This window comes from Salvelinus fontinalis, chromosome 29 (assembly GCF_029448725.1).
Source record: "Salvelinus fontinalis isolate EN_2023a chromosome 29, ASM2944872v1, whole genome shotgun sequence".
NCBI classification, from domain to species: Eukaryota; Metazoa; Chordata; class Actinopteri; order Salmoniformes; family Salmonidae; genus Salvelinus; species Salvelinus fontinalis.
In genome coordinates this window covers 40,147,712-40,166,053 of record NC_074693.1, presented here as the reverse complement: position 1 = coordinate 40,166,053, position 18,342 = coordinate 40,147,712, and the positions used below count along the sequence as shown (strand labels likewise).

General features: G+C 40.4%; 1 protein-coding gene across 2 annotated transcripts in view; it reads right to left on the bottom strand.

The window, feature by feature from the left end:
* Positions 1-5,424: 5,424 nt before the first annotated feature.
* Positions 5,425-18,342, bottom strand: part of rxfp1 (relaxin family peptide receptor 1) — a 138,137-nt gene continuing 125,219 nt past the window's right edge. For both annotated transcript variants that reach the window (XM_055889302.1, XM_055889301.1), the window contains 3 exons: positions 12,230-12,640; positions 10,730-10,948; positions 5,425-10,149 (listed from right to left, as the gene is read on the bottom strand). In XM_055889302.1, the coding sequence (XP_055745277.1) occupies positions 9,845-10,149; positions 10,730-10,948; positions 12,230-12,640 (935 nt within the window). In that variant the 3' untranslated portion in view covers positions 5,425-9,844. The remainder of the gene's footprint in view (positions 10,150-10,729; positions 10,949-12,229; positions 12,641-18,342) is intronic.

The window sequence follows — 18,342 nt, the reverse complement described above, 5'->3', positions numbered from 1 at the left end:
TTTTAAGGGGGGGGGGGGGGGGGCAGAAGGATTGCTTTATCCTATCCTAGGTATTCCTTGAAGAGGTGGGGTTTCAGGTGTCTCCGGAAGGTGGTGATTGACTCCGCTGTCCTGGCGTCGTGAGGGAGTTTGTTCCACCATTGGGGTGCCAGAGCAGCGAACAGTTTTGACTGGGCTGAGCGGGAACTGTACTTCCTCAGTGGTAGGGAGGCGAGCCGGCCAGAGGTGGATGAACGCAGTGCCCTTGTTTGGGTGTAGGGCCTGATCAGAGCCTGAAGGTACTGAGGTGCCGTTCCCCTCACAGCTCCGTAGGCAAGCACCATGGTCTTGTAGCGGATGCGAGCTTCAACTGGAAGCCAGTGGAGAGAGCGGAGGAGCGGGGTGACGTGAGAGAACTTGGGAAGGTTGAACACCAGACGGGCTGCGGCGTTCTGGATGAGTTGTAGGGGTTTAATGGCACAGGCAGGGAGCCCAGCCAACAGCGAGTTGCAGTAATCCAGACGGGAGATGACAAGTGCCTGGATTAGGACCTGCGCCGCTTCCTGTGTGAGGCAGGGTCGTACTCTGCGGATGTTGTAGAGCATGAACCTACAGGAACGGGCCACCGCCTTGATGTTAGTTGAGAACGACAGGGTGTTGTCCAGGATCACGCCAAGGTTCTTAGCGCTCTGGGAGGAGGACACAATGCGCGTGGTGTCAGAATGATCTCACTATTCCAAAATGTGATTGTTACGCAACAGGACAGTTACCTGCGCTGCCCTCAAACCAAGGCACGCTGCCTGCTAATTATCTATAGGCTGTTTCGATTTCAAATTATTTTCTAGAGGGTTTTATTTTCTAACAACAGTTTGAATTGAGGTGTGTTCTGCCTCCTTGTTATGTCACATGAAGAAGCCCATTTCACTGTTGCGGACAATTTTATATTTGAGGCTTTACTGAGCTGGACAAACTTCTCTCTTCAACAAGAGCCCAAGCACTTCCCTAGTGTTTTCCGAGATCAAGTATGAAGACATTGCGCATATCTAGTCAGAACAGTCCTTGCACAAACGTTTCCCACCGGCACATTTTCTGACTGGCGCCCGCATTGCCTTCATAGTTGTTTTCCTTACAAATTGGACTTAGGAACGCACACATGTCCAGTCAAAGTAAGGGGCTTATTTTCTGTATATCGTTTCTGCTGTAGCACACCGTATGTATGTATGGATCATAATGTATTTACGGTTTTATTCATGTTTTAAAGTTCTGGTGACATCATGCATTCCGATTCTTGCATAGATTGTAATGGATACACATGTGTGTAAAATACTTTTTTGAATGTTGTACTGATTACTATGAGCTAATGCTAAGCTATGTGTGGCGCCATGTTTGTTGACATCATACAATGCATTCTGGTTGTCACGTAAGCGTCTGTCAGACCAAAGATGTTATAACAAGAGAGTTCGCTCGACTGACTTATGGTGCTTTCAAATTCTGAGGTCTAGAAAGAGGCTTCCAAGTTGGATGAGCGTTCAATACTATTTTTCCCATTCGGAGATAGTCCCCCCCCCCCAAGTTCCCAGTTGCCTTGAACCCGACATCAGATTGTAACTTTGGTATCTCAGGGTTGCCAGCTCAGACCCTCCCTTTCCAGTTAAAAAATATTTTATTTAGCGTATAAACTTCTCTTGTGTTTGTCCCCCATTTATTGATAAATCCCCCATCATAGGTAGGCCATCATTATAAATAAGAATTTGTACTTAACTGACTTGTCTAGTTAAATAAAATAAATAGTAATATTTCCTGCATCATATCACCCCACAATACCGTCCCCCATTTCTACCCCCAATGGACTTAAACCCCCCACAAATGAAAGGAACCCCCCCTAAAATGGTTTCATCCATGTTTAGCTTTAACACTACAGTTAGGTTAGGCAGTAGGCTTGTATTTGGTGTGATCTGTGAGGTGTTTTTTTTTTCTTTGGGATTTGTCATAAACGGTAAACGACTTGTCAAGTCATGTGCTCCGGTTCTTATATACACTGTAACAAGTACATCAACGATTTGTAATATGCTGAAAATTGGCTAAACTAAGTATATATTTTTCAGGCAATGAGCGCAGCCATCTTTGACTTTGTTTATTTGTGTCTTATAGAGAATGGCATTCTGGGATTAGGGAGTTTTCGGGAGGTCAAACATAAACAAACATGGCTGCCACCATAAACTATTTAGTTGCTGTTAGCTTAGCTGACACGCATTTATTTTCTAAACAACATTACATTAGTTTCTCATGCTCACCAGAGATGTGGTACGTTGTAAACTAGTCTGGCTGTTAGGTCGCTAACTTATGTTGATGTTTGATTTTTGTCAGCGCAACCTGTTATTTAGACTGGTTTATGGAATGAGTTTGACTGTGGATGTGTTCCATGTGATGCTTGGATGATGAAGTTAGCATTTATCTTTTACAATTGAGGAATAAAGTTTAAGACCTTTATTTTCCATCAGTACAAAAATATTTAGATGCTGTTCAGACAACAATGCTGTATAGACGTGTTTGTTGCATCATACGTTCGGTTGCTACTGTTCCAATCACATATTTGAGATTGTATGCTGCAGGGACCACTCAACAATGATCAGAAATACGTGATCGTACGTGTCAAAGGGTTAATAACCTCTTAAGGATCTGACCTTTTTTCCCCCCCAATTTTCACCTAAAATGACATACCCAAATCTAACTGCCTGTAGCTCAGGACCTGAAGCAAGGATATGCATATTCTCGATACCATTTGAAAGGAAACACTTTAAAGTTTGTGGAAATGTGAAATTAATGTAGGACAACATAACAAATTAGATCTGGTATAAGATAATGAACAAAAAAAACAGTTTTTTCATCTTTGAAATGCAAGAGAAAGGCCATAACATAATATTGCAGTTTAGGCGTAACTTAGAGATTTTGGCCACTAGATGGCATTAGTGTGTGTGCAAAGTTTCAGATTGATCCAGTGAAGCATTGCAATACTGAACAATATTTATTATCAAGTCTGCCCAAATGTGCACGAATTGGTCAGTTGATACATTTTCAAGTACATAACATACACAAATGATATGGTAATAAATTTTTTAGTTTACACACTCCCAGAAATGTCATACATGATGGATCATTAGCTTATACACTAATTTTCACAGATCTAGATGGCCGGGTGGGTGTGGAGACAGAAACAGCAGGAGTTCAAACTGTAGAACCCAGTACCTACATTTGAATCTAAAAATAGATTTTATCAAACAAAACTATGCTACATTTTATCCCTGGGACCCTCAGGATGACAAATCAGAGCAAGATTAGTGAATGTAAGTACATGATTTACCTTCAGAGGTGAATGTACCAAACCAGTTGCCGTGATAAAAAATGTGTTGTGCTCTCTCCTCAAACAATAGCATGATATTTTTTCACTGTAATAGCTACTGTAAATTGGACAGTACAGTTAGATTAAGAAAAATGTGAGCTTTCTGCCCATATGAGACAATGTCAATGTCATTGTCCTGGGAAATGTTATTGTTACTTACAACGTCATGCTAATCACATTAGCGCACATTAGCTCAACCATTCCGGTATAGGGACACCGATCCCGTAAAGGACATTTGTAATGATGAACTTTTGTTTCTCTTTGCTTATTTGAGTTGTTCTTGCCATAATATGCAATTGGTATTTTACCAAATAGGGCTATCTTCTGTATACCACCCCTACCTTGTCACAGCACAACTGATTGGCTCAAACACATTAAGAAGGAAAGAAATTCCACAAATTACCTTTTAACAAGGCACACCTGTTACTTGAAATGCATTCCAGGTGACTACCTCATGAAGCTGGTTGAGAGAATGCCAAGCGTGTGCAAAGCTGTCATCAAGAAAAAGGGTGGCTACTTTGAAGAATCTCAAATATATTTTGATTTCTTTTAACAACTTTTTGGTGACTACATGATTCCATGTGTTATTTCATAGTTTTGATGTCTTCGCTATTATTCTACAATGTAGAAAATAGTAAAAAAAGAAAAACCCTGGAATGAGTAGGTGTGTCCAAACTTTGACTGGTACTGTATGTGGTGAGTTTTTGAAACTCTTAGTACAAAACTTCAAACTGGTAACACGTAACGCAGCAAGTCTTACATTAAAAACCTTTTATTGTGCATTTATTTGTTTGGAGACATCTTTCACCACATGACCTTTGGCTCATATAAGTTTACTGTGAAATACCATGAGAACATTGATTTAATAAGACATGAAGGTCAGTCAATCTGGAAAATGTCAAGAACTTCGAAAGTTTCTTCAAGTGCAGTTGCAAAAACCATCAAGCGCTATGATGAAACTGGCTCTCATGAGGACCGCCACAGGAAAAGAAGACCAGGAGTTACCTATGCTGCAGAGGATAAGTTCACAGTCACCAGCCTCAGAAATTGCAGCCCAAATAAATGCTTCATAGAGTTCAAGTAACAGACACATCTCAACATCAACTGTTCAGAGGAGACTGTGTGAATCAGGCCTTCATGGTCGAATTGCTGCAAATAAACCACTACTAAAGGACACCAATAAGAATTAGACTTGCTTCGGCAAAGAAACAGGAGCAATGGACATTAAACCATTGTAAATATGTCCTTTGGTCTGATGAGTCCAGATTTTAGATTTTTGGTTCCAAATGCCGTGTCTTTGTGAGACGCAGGGTAGGTGAACGGATGATCTCTGCATGTGTGGTTCCAAACGTGAAGCATGGAGGAAGAGTTGTGATGGTGCTTTGCTGGTCATACTGTCTGATTTATTTAGAATTCAAGACAGACTTAACCAACATGGCTACCACAGCATTCTGCAGCGATACGCCATCCAATCTGGTTTGCGCTTAGTGGGACTATCATTTGTTTTTCAACAGAACAATGACCCAACACACCTCCAGGCTGTGTTTAGGCTATTTGACCAAGGAGAGTGATGGAGTGCTGCATCAGATGACCTGGCATCCACAATCCCCTGACCTCAACCCAATTGAGATGGTTTGGGATGAGTTGGACTGCAGAGTGAAGGAAAAGCAGCCAACTAGTGCTCCGCATATGTGGGAACTCGTTCAGAACTGTTGGAAAAGCATTCCAGGTGAAGCTGGTTGAGAGAATGCCAAGTGTACAAAGCTGTCATCAAGGCAAAAGGTGGCTACTTTGAAGAATATAAAATATATATTTATTTGTTTTACACTTTTATGCTTACTACATGATTCCATGTGTTATTTCTTAGTTTTTGTCTTCACTATTTTTCTACAATGTAGAAAATGTAACTAAAAAAAAAAAAAACACTTTGAATGAGTAGGTTTCCAAACTTTTGACTGGTACTGTACTTGTGAAAATAGAACCAAAGAGTAACAAAAAAAGTTAAAAAATCAATACATCAGAAATATTTGAAGACCACTCAACTCTGGCATCAGTTGATTTTATTACATATTACTACAAATAAAATATCGAATGATAACACACATATTGTAAAGTGTGGGAGAGACAGTGAAAATATTACGATAGCTCATCCTTCCTTACAAAGAATGAATGACACAGTAGCACTGTTATCAGCAACTGTAAATTGAGACCTTTGAACATCCTGTCATTTCTTGCCTCCAGTGGTCATCAAAGATGGGCAGAACCTCTGCAGTCTGCATAGCCTGTACCTTAAAATGAGAAACATGAATCCTTCAGCAGTTCACTGCTCCTCTCATAGATTATTTCATCATTACAGTGCATTCGGAAAGTATTCAGACCCCTTGACTTTTTCCACATTTTTTGACATTACAGCCTTATTCTAAAATGGATAAAATAGTTGGAAGGTGAACCTAGGGCTGTTGCGGTGACCGTATTACCGCCACGAGTCATGAAGGCAGTCAAATTCCACATGACCGTTTTAGTCACGGTAATTAGGCTTCTCCAAGCTCGGATGCTGCTGCTGGTCATTAGTAGCCTACCAAACTTGCTAACTGCCTAGTACTCCACATTCTATTGTCTCTCTCTAATCACTCTGACATCAATGCAAATTTATTCTAAAAAAAATCTAATCAAACACTACATGAAAGCCCATGAGCTCATGTTGCGCAACATTTCTATAGGCTATGCAATTGCAGGAGAAAACCAAGTGAAGGCCGCTAATTAAAAGAGGATCCCTTCAGCTTTCTATAGGCTTACTATATTTACCTCTCAACTTTCCTAATACTATATTTACAACCGGAGTATAACCTACCTGACTGGCATGAAAATAAACCACGAGGAAAAGTGTCCTCCATTCGCTATTTAAGTGCATAGATGACATGTATTCTTTCCCGCTGCCCGTTTTGATACAGGTGCATGATGATGGTCCATTCTAAATCAAAGCAAATGTTTCACATATTATTTAGTATATGTAAAGACAATATTAAATCAAGTATAGTCTGATGGGTGACAATATTAGCCTGTCACTTGTGAATGATATGTTATCACTTGTGAATGATGCCCAGCAAAAGAAACAGCCTTTTTTTGCGACTTTTTCATAGTCGCACACCTCATGTAGCTTAGCCCATAGGCCTATATGTTTTGATAAGGTTTGTATCCCAACTATAGTGGTCAAATAACTTCTTAAAATTAAGCACATTAACTTCTTTGTTTATAGGGGGCAGCATTTTCACTTTTGGATGAATTTCGTGCCCATAGTGAACTGCCTCCTACTCTGTCCCACATGCTAATATATGCATATTATTATTACTATTGGATATAAAACACTCTGAAGTTTCTAAAACTGTTTGAATGATGTCTGTGAGTATAACAGAACTCATATGGCAGGCAAAAACCTGAGAAAAAATCCAAACAGGAAGTGAAAATTCTGGGAGTGGTCATTGTTAAAGTCATCGCCTATTCAATTCCCTGTAATATATGGATCTGTTTGCACTTCATACGCCTTCCACTAGATGTCAACAGTCAGTAGAACGTGGAATGAAGCTTATGCTGTGTTGTGGGACCGGACGGGAGGGGAATGAGTCAGTGGTCTGGCAGATTGCCAGTTCTTGGTCACGCGCTTTCCTCATTATATCGTCTTGCGTTCCATTACTTATAGAGACTGAAAATAATTCTCCGGTTGGAACCTTATTGGATATAAATGATAACAACATCCTGAAGATTGATTCTCTACTAAGTTTGACCAGTTTATTCGACCTGGAATATAACATTTTGGAAGTTTTCGTCCGACGTTTGCCTGCATCTGCGCGAGCGTTTGTACACGTGTACTACACATGCTAGTGAAATTAGCTAATTGGACATAAGTTAAGTAATGGACATTATCGAACAAAACAACGATTTATTGTGGAACTAGGATTCCTGGCACTGCATTCTGATGAAGATAATCAAAGGTGAGGGAATATTTATGTTGAAATTTCGTATTTCTGTTGACTCCAACATGGCGGAGAAATGTTGTTACTATCTGAGCGCCGTCTCAGATTATTGCATGGTGTGCTTTTCACGTAATTATTTTTACAAATCTGACACAGCGGTTGCATTAGGAACAAGTGTATCTTTGATTATATGTAAAACATGTATCTTTCATCAAAGTTTATGATGAGTATTTCTGTTATTTGACGTGGCTCTCTGTAATTACTCCGGATATTTTGGAGGCATATGTAAACCGAGATTTGTGGATATAAATATGAACATTATCGAACAAAACAAATGTATTCTGTAACATGATTTCATATGAGTGTCATCTGATGGAGATGTTCAAAGGTTAGTTATTCATTTTATCTCTTTCTGGTTTTTGTTACTATCTTTTGCTGGGAAAATGTCTGTGTTTTTCTGTGTCTATGTACTGAGCTAACATAATTGTTTTGTGTGCTTTCCCCGTAAATCCTTTTTGATATCAGACATGTTGGCTGGATTCACAACATGTGTAGCTTTCATTTGGTGTCTTTCATGTGTGATTTCATGAAAGATTGATTTTTATAGTAATATATTTGAATTTGGCGCGCTACATTTTTTCTGGATTTTGGCCAAGTGGGACGCTACCATCCCACCTATCCTAGAGAAGTTAATCCGATTACAAGGGGTGTAGAGCCTAACTAGCTTATATAAGCAGTGGGTGAGTTTCAAGTTTAGGGAAGAACATTTTCACCATAGAAATTCACCTTTTATAATGAAAGCATTACATGCATAATTGCATTTGCAGTCACTTTTGATAACGGGTGTTTTCCGCTAGTGGAACATTCACGCTTATGTGTTCATTGCTGCGCTTATAATGTGAAGAAATAGCCTAATAGTTTATCAACATTTTAAGCTAAACGTTCTAATCTGTTGTGTCAGCCACATTGCATAAAAAAGGTTTTTTGATGCTAGTGGTTGTATTAATTTGGGATCTATCGCATCCCACAACTGTCCCAGACTGTTTGGAATATTTATTTCTTGCACAGAATGGAATAGGTCAACTTTTGTACTATGGGGGATAGTAGATTTACATACGCTAGTGCTTTTGCTGTTCGTTAGGCCTACTCATCTTGTTGGCTGACAAAGTAAATGTGGACATCCAATATCTTCAAAATGCACCTTGGAATTGGATAAGTTGTTGCGTCCCCGATGTGTGTGTCTTAACTTGTAGCCTGTGAGAAAGACCCGATCACGTGACGGAGAGCCGTGTACACTCAGGGGAGAAGGGCATAACACAACACTCCGGGCCACAAAGGATATAGATTTTTTTTAGGGTGCATACGGCCACAAAGGGGATGCCGCTGTGAAATTCGAGGCATTATCAAGTGCTTGTCAAATTGTGAATGAGAGACCATTGGCTTGTGTACAGCCTGCGTAAAAACAAAGCAGAGCTCATGCCTTTCAAGTGACTTTCATCATGTGGCCTTACAATGTATTAACAACTAAAGCCACTAAACAACTAAAGCCGAACAACTAAAGTTACAGTAATAACTCTAAATTAAACATATAGGAGTACTTATTTCTTCGTTAACCGCTCAACACAGAATAGCCGCATGTGCTCACTCCTCACATCATTTGGAGAAAATATTTATATTTTATTCAGTTGTGTTCTTCATACTATAGTTTTCTAAATTAACTAGTGTAGCCCACAGCCATAGCCACATCAGGACAACTCAAAGTATGCTATTATTTTCTTCTGAAAAAGACAAGATTGTCTTCATATCATGTTTCTTTAGACCAGTCTAAAATACATACATAAATAGTTTTTTTGTGAAGGTGTAGGCTATATTACATGGATTTATTACTAATTTTAAAATGGCTTGTAGGCTATGTGTGGAAGCCAGAGTGTGCAAAGCTGTCATCAAGGCAAAGTGTGGCTACTTTGAAGAATCTAAAATATATTTTGATTTAACACTTTTTTTGATACTACATGATTCCATATGTGTTATTTCATAGTTTTGATGTCTTCACTATTATTCCACAATGTAGAACATTTTAAAAAATAATAAAAAACCCTTGAATGAGTAGGTGTCCAAACTTTTGACTGGACTGTACATGACCAATCCCAGTCCAGAACAGAGAATGACAGTGATTGCTTTATTCTCTACAATACTGTACACAGTCTGTAGGCTCCAGTACATCAGGAGCAATCTACTATACAGAAATGAATGCTCACGGGTGTGATTTATGTTTTTAGGAATAAGTATGTTAATAATCACATCAAACTGAAGCCATTCACAAAGCCAAAGTCTAAGCGTCAGCAGAGTAGAATTGCACATAGTCCAACGTGTACAATGAGATCCTTTGTCTGTACAAATCACAGTGCAAAATGTTAATCGACTCTACAACCGTCAACATGCTGTAAACGTACCATTCACATGAACCCACATGAATTGTTGAAACCGAAGGGCATTATACACCGTTTGTTCTTTCCACGGGCAGTAGCTGAGACGTGCAGGATATTTTTGAGGGATTCGCCAGGTAGTCGCCAGGCGAAGTCAGGGTCTGGCTGTTTTCTTGGAGAGGCCACATCTCCTGCAACGTGAATGAGGGTTGGTGGGCTGTGTGGTTGCTCATCAGAGGTCTCCTCTGCCTGTAGTTGGCCCACACCTGGAGGATGGTCTCTTTGAATGGCCGTGTGGTCAGGGTGTACAGGATGGGGTTGAGGGCGCTGTTGATGGGCAGAATGAAGATCACCACCCAGGAGCTGATGGTTCCTATTCGGGAAGAAGATTAAATTATTGTCCATTTACTACATGAGCAACGCAAATGTGTTTTTTGTAATACCATTCTCCCTTTAGACAATATGCATAACATACAGGCAGGGATGTAAATTAAGCTAGAACTAGCCTGTCAGGCCAGTGAAATGGTGTCTTTTCAAATATTGCATGGCAACAAATGTGTACCCTAATGTTACCCAGGCCCGGTGGGCTAGTGCTCAAAAGTTCCATTCCTGTATACAGTACATACATAGGAAGTAGGGGTGAGGTGGGTTGGTGGGCTGAAAGAGAAGACGATGGATGGAGGATGTTCTGTGATGCTGGTCCATTTGTAAACATGCAAACACCCATCCGCCTGGAAGTTTGCTATTCAATTTCCAACCAGAAAATAGGGTTGATTATGGAACTAATCTGAATGATGCAAATATAATATCTGTAAAAGAGACTAATTGAAATGATTATATGTTGATGTAAGATGGCACTGCATAGTAGCTACAAATTGAGCCTGTCTGGGTTTCCAAATAAAATGTATGAAATTATAAGAATTGTCAGATTATGACAGCACTGAAACTCCTACCTGGAATTTCCACCTGCAACAGTGATAGAATCTTGAGGACAAATATGGGTATCCAGCAAAGAGAGTCGGTGATGACGATGGAAAAGAACCTCTTGGCTATGGTCACCTCCTTTTTGATGTGGTTACTATATTTTGTTGTCTGTGTCCCTGTCCTCTGGATGTTGTAGAACATACTCCCGTAGGACAGTACGATTATAAGGAACGCAACCAGGTTCAGGCCTGTTGAGGAAAATACATTAATCAGCTCCTTGGAATTTATTCAATTGTAGATAATGGTAGGTCCATTACCATACAAAGTAAAACATGAAATTTCTTTTACAACACAATTCAAGTAATTACTGCAGTTTTACACACATGGGATAAAAGCCAGTGTGGCATATTTAATGAGACAAGCAATGCATTTGTTTTAGGGGCCTAATCTGCTACTTCCTTTGTAACAAGATAGATCATGGAAAATTGTTTTCTCCACCAACCCCTCATTGAAAGGCTGATAGTGGAACACTACCACCTACAGTGTAGTAACCCTGAAGCAAATTGCTCAAAGGTACAATGGAAGTATACACTGAGTGTACAAAACATTAGGAACACCTGCTCCTTCATGACAGACAGACCAGGTGAATCCAGGTGAAAGCTATGCTCCCTTATTTATGTCACCTGTTAAATCCACTTCAATCCATACAGAAGGGGAAGAGACAGGTTAAAGAAAGATTTTTAAGCCTTGAGACAATTGAGACATGGATTGTGTATGTGTGCCATTCAGAGGTTGAATGGGCAAGACAAAAGATTGAAGTGCCTTTGAACGGGGTATAGTAGTAGCAGAGGAGGCTGATGGGAGGACAGGCTCATTGTAATGGCTGGAATGGAATTAATGGAACGGTATCAAACGTATGGAAACCACGTTTGACTCAGTTCCATTGATTTCATTCCAGCCTTTAGAATGAGCCAGTCCTCTATAGCTCCTCACACCAGCTTCCTCGGGGTAGTAGGTGCCAGGCGCATGGGTTTGAGTGTGTGAAGAACTACAAAGCTGCTGGGTTTTTCACGCTCAACAGTTTCCTGTGTGTTTCAAGAATTGTCTACCACCCAAAGGACATCCAGCCAACTTGACACAACTGTGGGACGTATTGGAGTCTACATGGGCCACCATCCCTGTGAAATGCTTTTGACACCTTGTAGTTCATGCTCTGACAAATTGAGGCTGTTCTGGGGGCAAAAGGCAGTGCAACTCAATATAAGGAAGGTGTTCCTAATGTTTTGAACACTCAGTTTATACGGTAGTTCGGATTCTGACAACAGCAGCCTTCTTGTTGTCTGTTCAGTTGCCGGGCTTGGGAGTTGAACCAGGCAGAAACCCTCCGGCTACTGGCATAAAATGTAGGCTACATCTAATAAAAGCAGCAGAGAGCCATTGGAACAATTGTCATTTCAGAATGACATTGGAAATAGGTCAAATACTCATTTCAAATACTCATTTGACCTTGAATTAGATAAGACACCCACCCAGGAAGATGACGATGGAGTACACCTGCGCCCCCGTTGTCTCAGGCTGCTCTGAGTGTAACGGAAAACACACGCCGTTGGTACCATAGAAGTTCCTGAACAATCCTTTGAATACCAGGGGGAGGAAGGCGATGATGAAGCCAATAAACCAGATGCTCAGAAGGATCGAGACAGTGCGCCGGCAGCCAGGGGTTAAATACCGGAAGGGGTAGACGATACAGATGTACTTCTCCAGGGTAAGGTAGGTGAGAAGGAGGACGGAGACCTCGGTGGAGAGCATGGCGAGGGAGCCGATCACCTGACACTGGACGCTGTCCATCCAGGCCTGGGCGTGGCGGTTGTACTCACCGCGGAACTTGAGGTCGTAGGCACCAATCATGAAGAGGTAAACGCCCATCAGTCCGTCGGCACCTGGGTGGTGGAAGTGAGTTGCTAGAGTAATTACTATTACCAAATTGAACTCAGTATGTGCATTAATACTATCTGCTCAACTTTTTACAGTGAAACGTCATACATCAGTTAACGCTCATTTCTTTTCAATCTAACTCCTTGGTTACTATGGACTTACTCCATAGTCAATTAATTCTACATTCATTTGAGAGTCATAAAGTGCAGCAAAGAGAAACTGTAGACTTGGAGCAATGCAAACTTCAGTAATGTAATGGGCCAAGCTTTTAGTCTCAGTAGTAGACCTTCAGAGCATCTACAAGTGGAATAAGTACAGCTCAACTTCAACACTTCTGAGGTGTAAATTTGAAGGACAAATTGATTTCAGAGTGAACAATCCATTCAGGGTTAATAACATTGTCATGTACAAACTTTGTAATATAACCAGTGCTTAATTTGAGCCGCATCCTGCCAGAACAGGATCTGGCACCTCTCCATTTTGGACTGTTTTGTTCCGGAACCTATTTGACCAGATCCGGTACCTCTCGTGCCATGAAAAATAATTTTCACCTTTTGCAATGTAAACATTCTAACAAAACTATCAAAGTTCATTCGAGTTGCCTCTTCATTAATTATCTTGCCCCACAAAAAAACAATGTGAAAAAGTAGATTTTCAGCCCAGGCCTAATATACTAAGGGTTGATTCGGGTTGGGCTGGCCCGGGTTTAGGGTTTGCGCAACATTGTAACCTGTGCTTGAGACCAACGCGTGGCCGTGGCTGTGTGAGAAGCGCACCAGTATCTCTTACATAACTAGAATGAGATTCACTTCATATGATCTATCTGCGCTGATAGACATGAACCTGCAACTCATCTCTCCAGCGTTGCACTATATCATTTATTTCCTTATATAATCGCGCAAAGGATTCTGAAGGAACTGAAGCGCCACTGATAGATTTAAATACATTTGCCAAAGTTCTGCTGTCTGTTCAGAAATAAATTCAATCATTCAGAATTGACTACTTCACCATGAGAATGCCTATAATTTAGCCACAGAGGATCAATAGCTTCTTTTTTTAAATAGCTTAACTGTGGATTGTAGCCAAATGACAATGAACAGTCGAGAATGCGTGGCAAATATGTTAGTGAAAAAACTAAATTGGAAAACACAGGTTGGATAGCAAATGGCTCCTGCTGTAGGCTACCAAAATATTTGATCAACTTCGAAATATTGTTTTACTAAAAACAAGAGAGAGATAGTCTTTTGGCACGAGCGCATCAGCCATCACCAGCGAGTGAGCTGCACATCATTGGGTTTTTTAGGACCATCATTTCCTCCTCATATTGTAGCCTACAATATTTGTCTCCACACACCTAGGCCTGGGCTATTGATGGATTCAAGACAATGTCGTTTTTATTGATCTCATATTCTCAGTTTGTCAGTGTCAAAGTAACCTGCCAATTTCGATCATTTGTGCGATATTAAAAAAGGTTTTGCCAAAGTCTCCAGTTATGTAAAATGATGTGGAATTGCATGAAAGGTGTTTATAAAAGGCCCAATTTTTCCTGGACCCTAGGATACTAAACATATTCCCCTTGTGTGCAACTTCTGTAAGTGCCTCTACTCTTCTACTGCTCTATGCCCCTTTTTTCTGCGTTCCTGTCACCTCCCTCTCATGCTCACTTTTTGTTCCCCGAGTTACAAATTATGCACTGAATATAACTGATGTTATGAGCAGCAATGACAAACCTTTCTGGTAATATATTAACTTTATCTTAAACCTCCATATTTGCAAGTAAGCTTTAGCCAAACTTTGAAGTCTGTTTGACTGCTGAGATGTCCCCTTTTTCAGTAAGCCATCAATCAACTTAGAGATGATATATTTGCACAAGGAAATCAAACAGAGATGTCACTTAAATTGAATACATATGACATTTTAGTAGAACACATTAATCTGGCTGGTGTTTGACTGCAGTCATGGTGATGCCAAAACAGACAACATATTTACCGCTCACATTTCCTCTGTACGGCACTAGGCTCTCTGTCTCTCACATGACTCAGTATCTCATTCTATAACATAGCTCTAGACCGTGTCATTGTACTTCCTTTGATGTAGAAAGGTACCAAATGTGCAAATCAAAAAAGCATTTTTCATCTGACATGCCAACATAAAAGTGTAAAGGATGGTGGGGGGTATGCCAAACACATTCTGATCTTCACAAGGATACGTCCTAAATACATCAAGAGCTTGGGACTATAGGGTTCTATCTGCATTTTTCCCAAAGGTTAATTATTGACATCCTTGTTCTGTTCAATGTTCTCTACCTATATAGTACTATTAATACTCCAATTAATGTTGTTAAGTTCAAAAGAGTACAAGATAAAAATTGCTGACATCATTCAAACCAATGAGGGTTCGGAACTTTAAAGCCAATTCATCTTTTTGCAGATAGATCCTTATAGTCCCAAGCTCTCAATATATTGTATACCTCAAGGCTTTTTTTTTGGCGGGGGTGGGGGGTTTGGTGGGTAGATCAGCTTTAATATTACCTCAAGCCTTGCATACTGTGTATCAAAGCTTAGTTAAATTGAACAGAAAGGTGTGTCTTACATTGCAGGGTACAGATACAGGGAAAATTTGAGAAATATCGCTATCCTGCTGACTTCCAAGGAAGTAAGCCATTAACACGTTTATCTCATTCCCTGCATCACCGTATCTGTGACATAGCTAGTTTAATAGAGCAGAAAGGTGGGCCTGGCTTGTAGCAAAGGCACACAGACATGTTATGTAGCCAGATGTATGTAGCTCTCTCTCCGACTCCCACGGTAGTAAGAAATAAATATACTATGTGTCACGCCCTGACCTTAGAGAGCCTTTTTATTTCTCTATTTGTTTAGGTCAGGGTGTGATTTGGGTGGGCATTCTAGTTTTTCTATTTCTTTGTTGGCCAGGTATGGTTCCCAATCAGAGGCAGCTGTCTATCGTTGTCTCTGATTGGGGATCATACTTAGGCAGCCTTTTTTCCATCTTTAGTTTGTGGGATCTTGTTTGTGTGTAGTTGCGTTCTGCACTGCATGTAGCGTCACGTTCGGTTGTAGTTTAGTTTTTTTTTGTGTTCATCAAATGAAATGATGTACGCTTACCACGCGGCACCTTGGTCTGATTCTTCCATCAACGTACGTGACACTATGTATCAATGGTTTAGTGGTGGCCACTGTGAATGTCGACAGTTCAAAAGCTAAGCCTGCACATCAAAGCTAAAGACCCCAATTCATTTGTTTGCTGATAGAAGAAACCTGCAGTGAGGGTTCACTAAGAGGTGTTCACCACGTCTTAATCAACACACCCACATCCCTCTCACAGACATTGTCCTTGGATATTGTCACAAATCCTCACCTTCGCTTACAATAATGCGTTGAAGCTTCAGTGTGTTTTTTCTTTATTTGAAATCAATAAGGGCTGTCCCCGACTAAAAAAATGATTGGTTGACCGAAAGTTGTCTATTCTTTCGACCAATCGATTGTATTTTTTCCCTATACAGACACGACCTACAGTGCATTCGGAAAGTATTCAGACCCCTTGACCTTTTCCCCTTCTGTTACATTACAGCCTTATTATAAAATTGATGAAATATTTTTTTTATCATCAATCGACACACAATACCCCACAATGACAAAGTTTTTAGAAATGTTTGCAAATGTATTTAAAAAAAATAATAATAAATAAATAAAATATAACATTTACATAAGCATTCAGACCCTTTACTCAGTACTTTGTTGAAGCACCTTTTGGCAGTGATTACAGCCTTGAGTCTTCTTGTGTATGATGCTACAAGCTTTGTTAACCTGTATTTGGGGGGTTTCTTTCAATTCTTCTCTGCAGATTCTCTCAAGCTGTCAGGCTGCATGGGGAGCGTCGCTGCACAGCTATTTTCAGGTCTTTCCAGAGATGTTCGATCAGGTTCAAGTCTGGGCTCTGGCTGGGCCACTCAAAGACATTTGGAGACTTGTCCTGAAGCCACTCTTGCATTGTCTTGGCTGTGTGCTTAGGGTTGTTGTCATGTTGGAAGGTGAACCTTCACCCCAATGTTGGGTCCTGAGCACACTGGAGCAGGTTTTCATCAAGGATCTCTCTGTACTTTGCTCCGTTCATCTTTACCTCGATCCTGACTAGTCTCCCAGTCCCTGTTGCTGAAAAACATCCCCACAGAATGATGCCGATACCACCATGCTTCACCGTAGGGATGGTGCCAGGTTTCCTCCAGACGTGAGACTTGGTATTCAGGCCAAAGAGGTTTCATCAGACTTGGTTTTTCTCTGATTTCATCAGACCAGAGAATCTTGTTTCTCATGGTCTGAGTCCTTTCGGTTCCTTTTGGCAAACTCCAAGTGGGCTGTCATGTGCTTTTTTACTGAGAAGTGGCTTCCTTCTGGCCACTCTACCATAAAGGCCTGATTGGTGGAGTGCTGCAGATATGGATGTCCTTCTGGAAGGTTCTCCCATCTATCTCCACATAGGAACTCTGGAGCTTTGTCAGAGAGACCATTGGGTTCTTGGTCACTTCCCTGACCAAAGCCCTTCTCCCCTGATTGCTCAGCTCTAGGAAGAGTCTTAGTGGTTCCAAACCACTTTCATTTAAGAATGTTGTAGGCTACTGTGTTCTTGGGGACCTTCAATGCTGCAGACATTTTTTGGTACCATTCCCCAGATCTGTGCCTCGACACAATCCTGTCTCGGAGCTCTACGGACAATTCCTTCGACCTCATTGCCTGGTTTTTGCTCTGACATGCACTGTCAATTGTGGGACCTTATCAAGACAGGTGTGTGTGCCTTTTCAAATGATGTCCAATCAATTGAATTTACCACAGGTGAACTCCAATCAAGTTGTAGAAACATCTCAAGAATGATCAATTGAAACAGGATGCACCTGAGCTTTGCTTTGTCATTATGGGGTATTGTTTGTAGATTGATGAGGGAAAAAATAAAAGTTATACATTTTAGAATAAGGCTGTAACGTAATGCACTGTATGTGTTTTAAGAAAATCTACTATATATGCATTAAGCTTGTCTGATGCTTTAAGCTCACTGTTTAATGAAATAAGACACACATGACTCAAAAGGGAGCCAGAGCGAGATAACCAGAAGAACAAAAATATTAACCTGTCCCGACCTGCTCCTACTGGCTTTCACAGATTCTGCAGTTACTCTCCTGAAGTTGCCAGTAGGAGTCGGCTAACTTTCTTATGTGGAATGACAATTTATCTTACCATTTCTACTGATCTGAGTGCCAGTTATGGTTTTCATATGCACATTTTCGTGAAACTATTTCATTTCTAATAACGTCTTCCTATCTCAAAATCATTGTCGTGTGGTTAATTAAAATTTGATCCAAATCTAAATGAAAATGATACAAACCTAAAAAGGTCACTTCTATTGCCATATCCAACTATGTAAAAATAGCCTCATAAAGCCAACAACTAAAATAAATTGTAGCCTGCAGGTAGAATATGAAAAAAATCCTATAAATCACTTTGGCTACGCATGGCCTGTGTGCAACAAACTTGAAACATTATTTTATATTTTCGATTTTATACACCTGTCAGTAACAGGTGTGGCTGAAATAGCCGAATCCACTAATTTGAAGGGCTGTCCACATACTTTTGTATATACAGTACCAGTCAAAAGTTTGAACACACCTACTCATTTCAGGGTTTTTCTACATTGT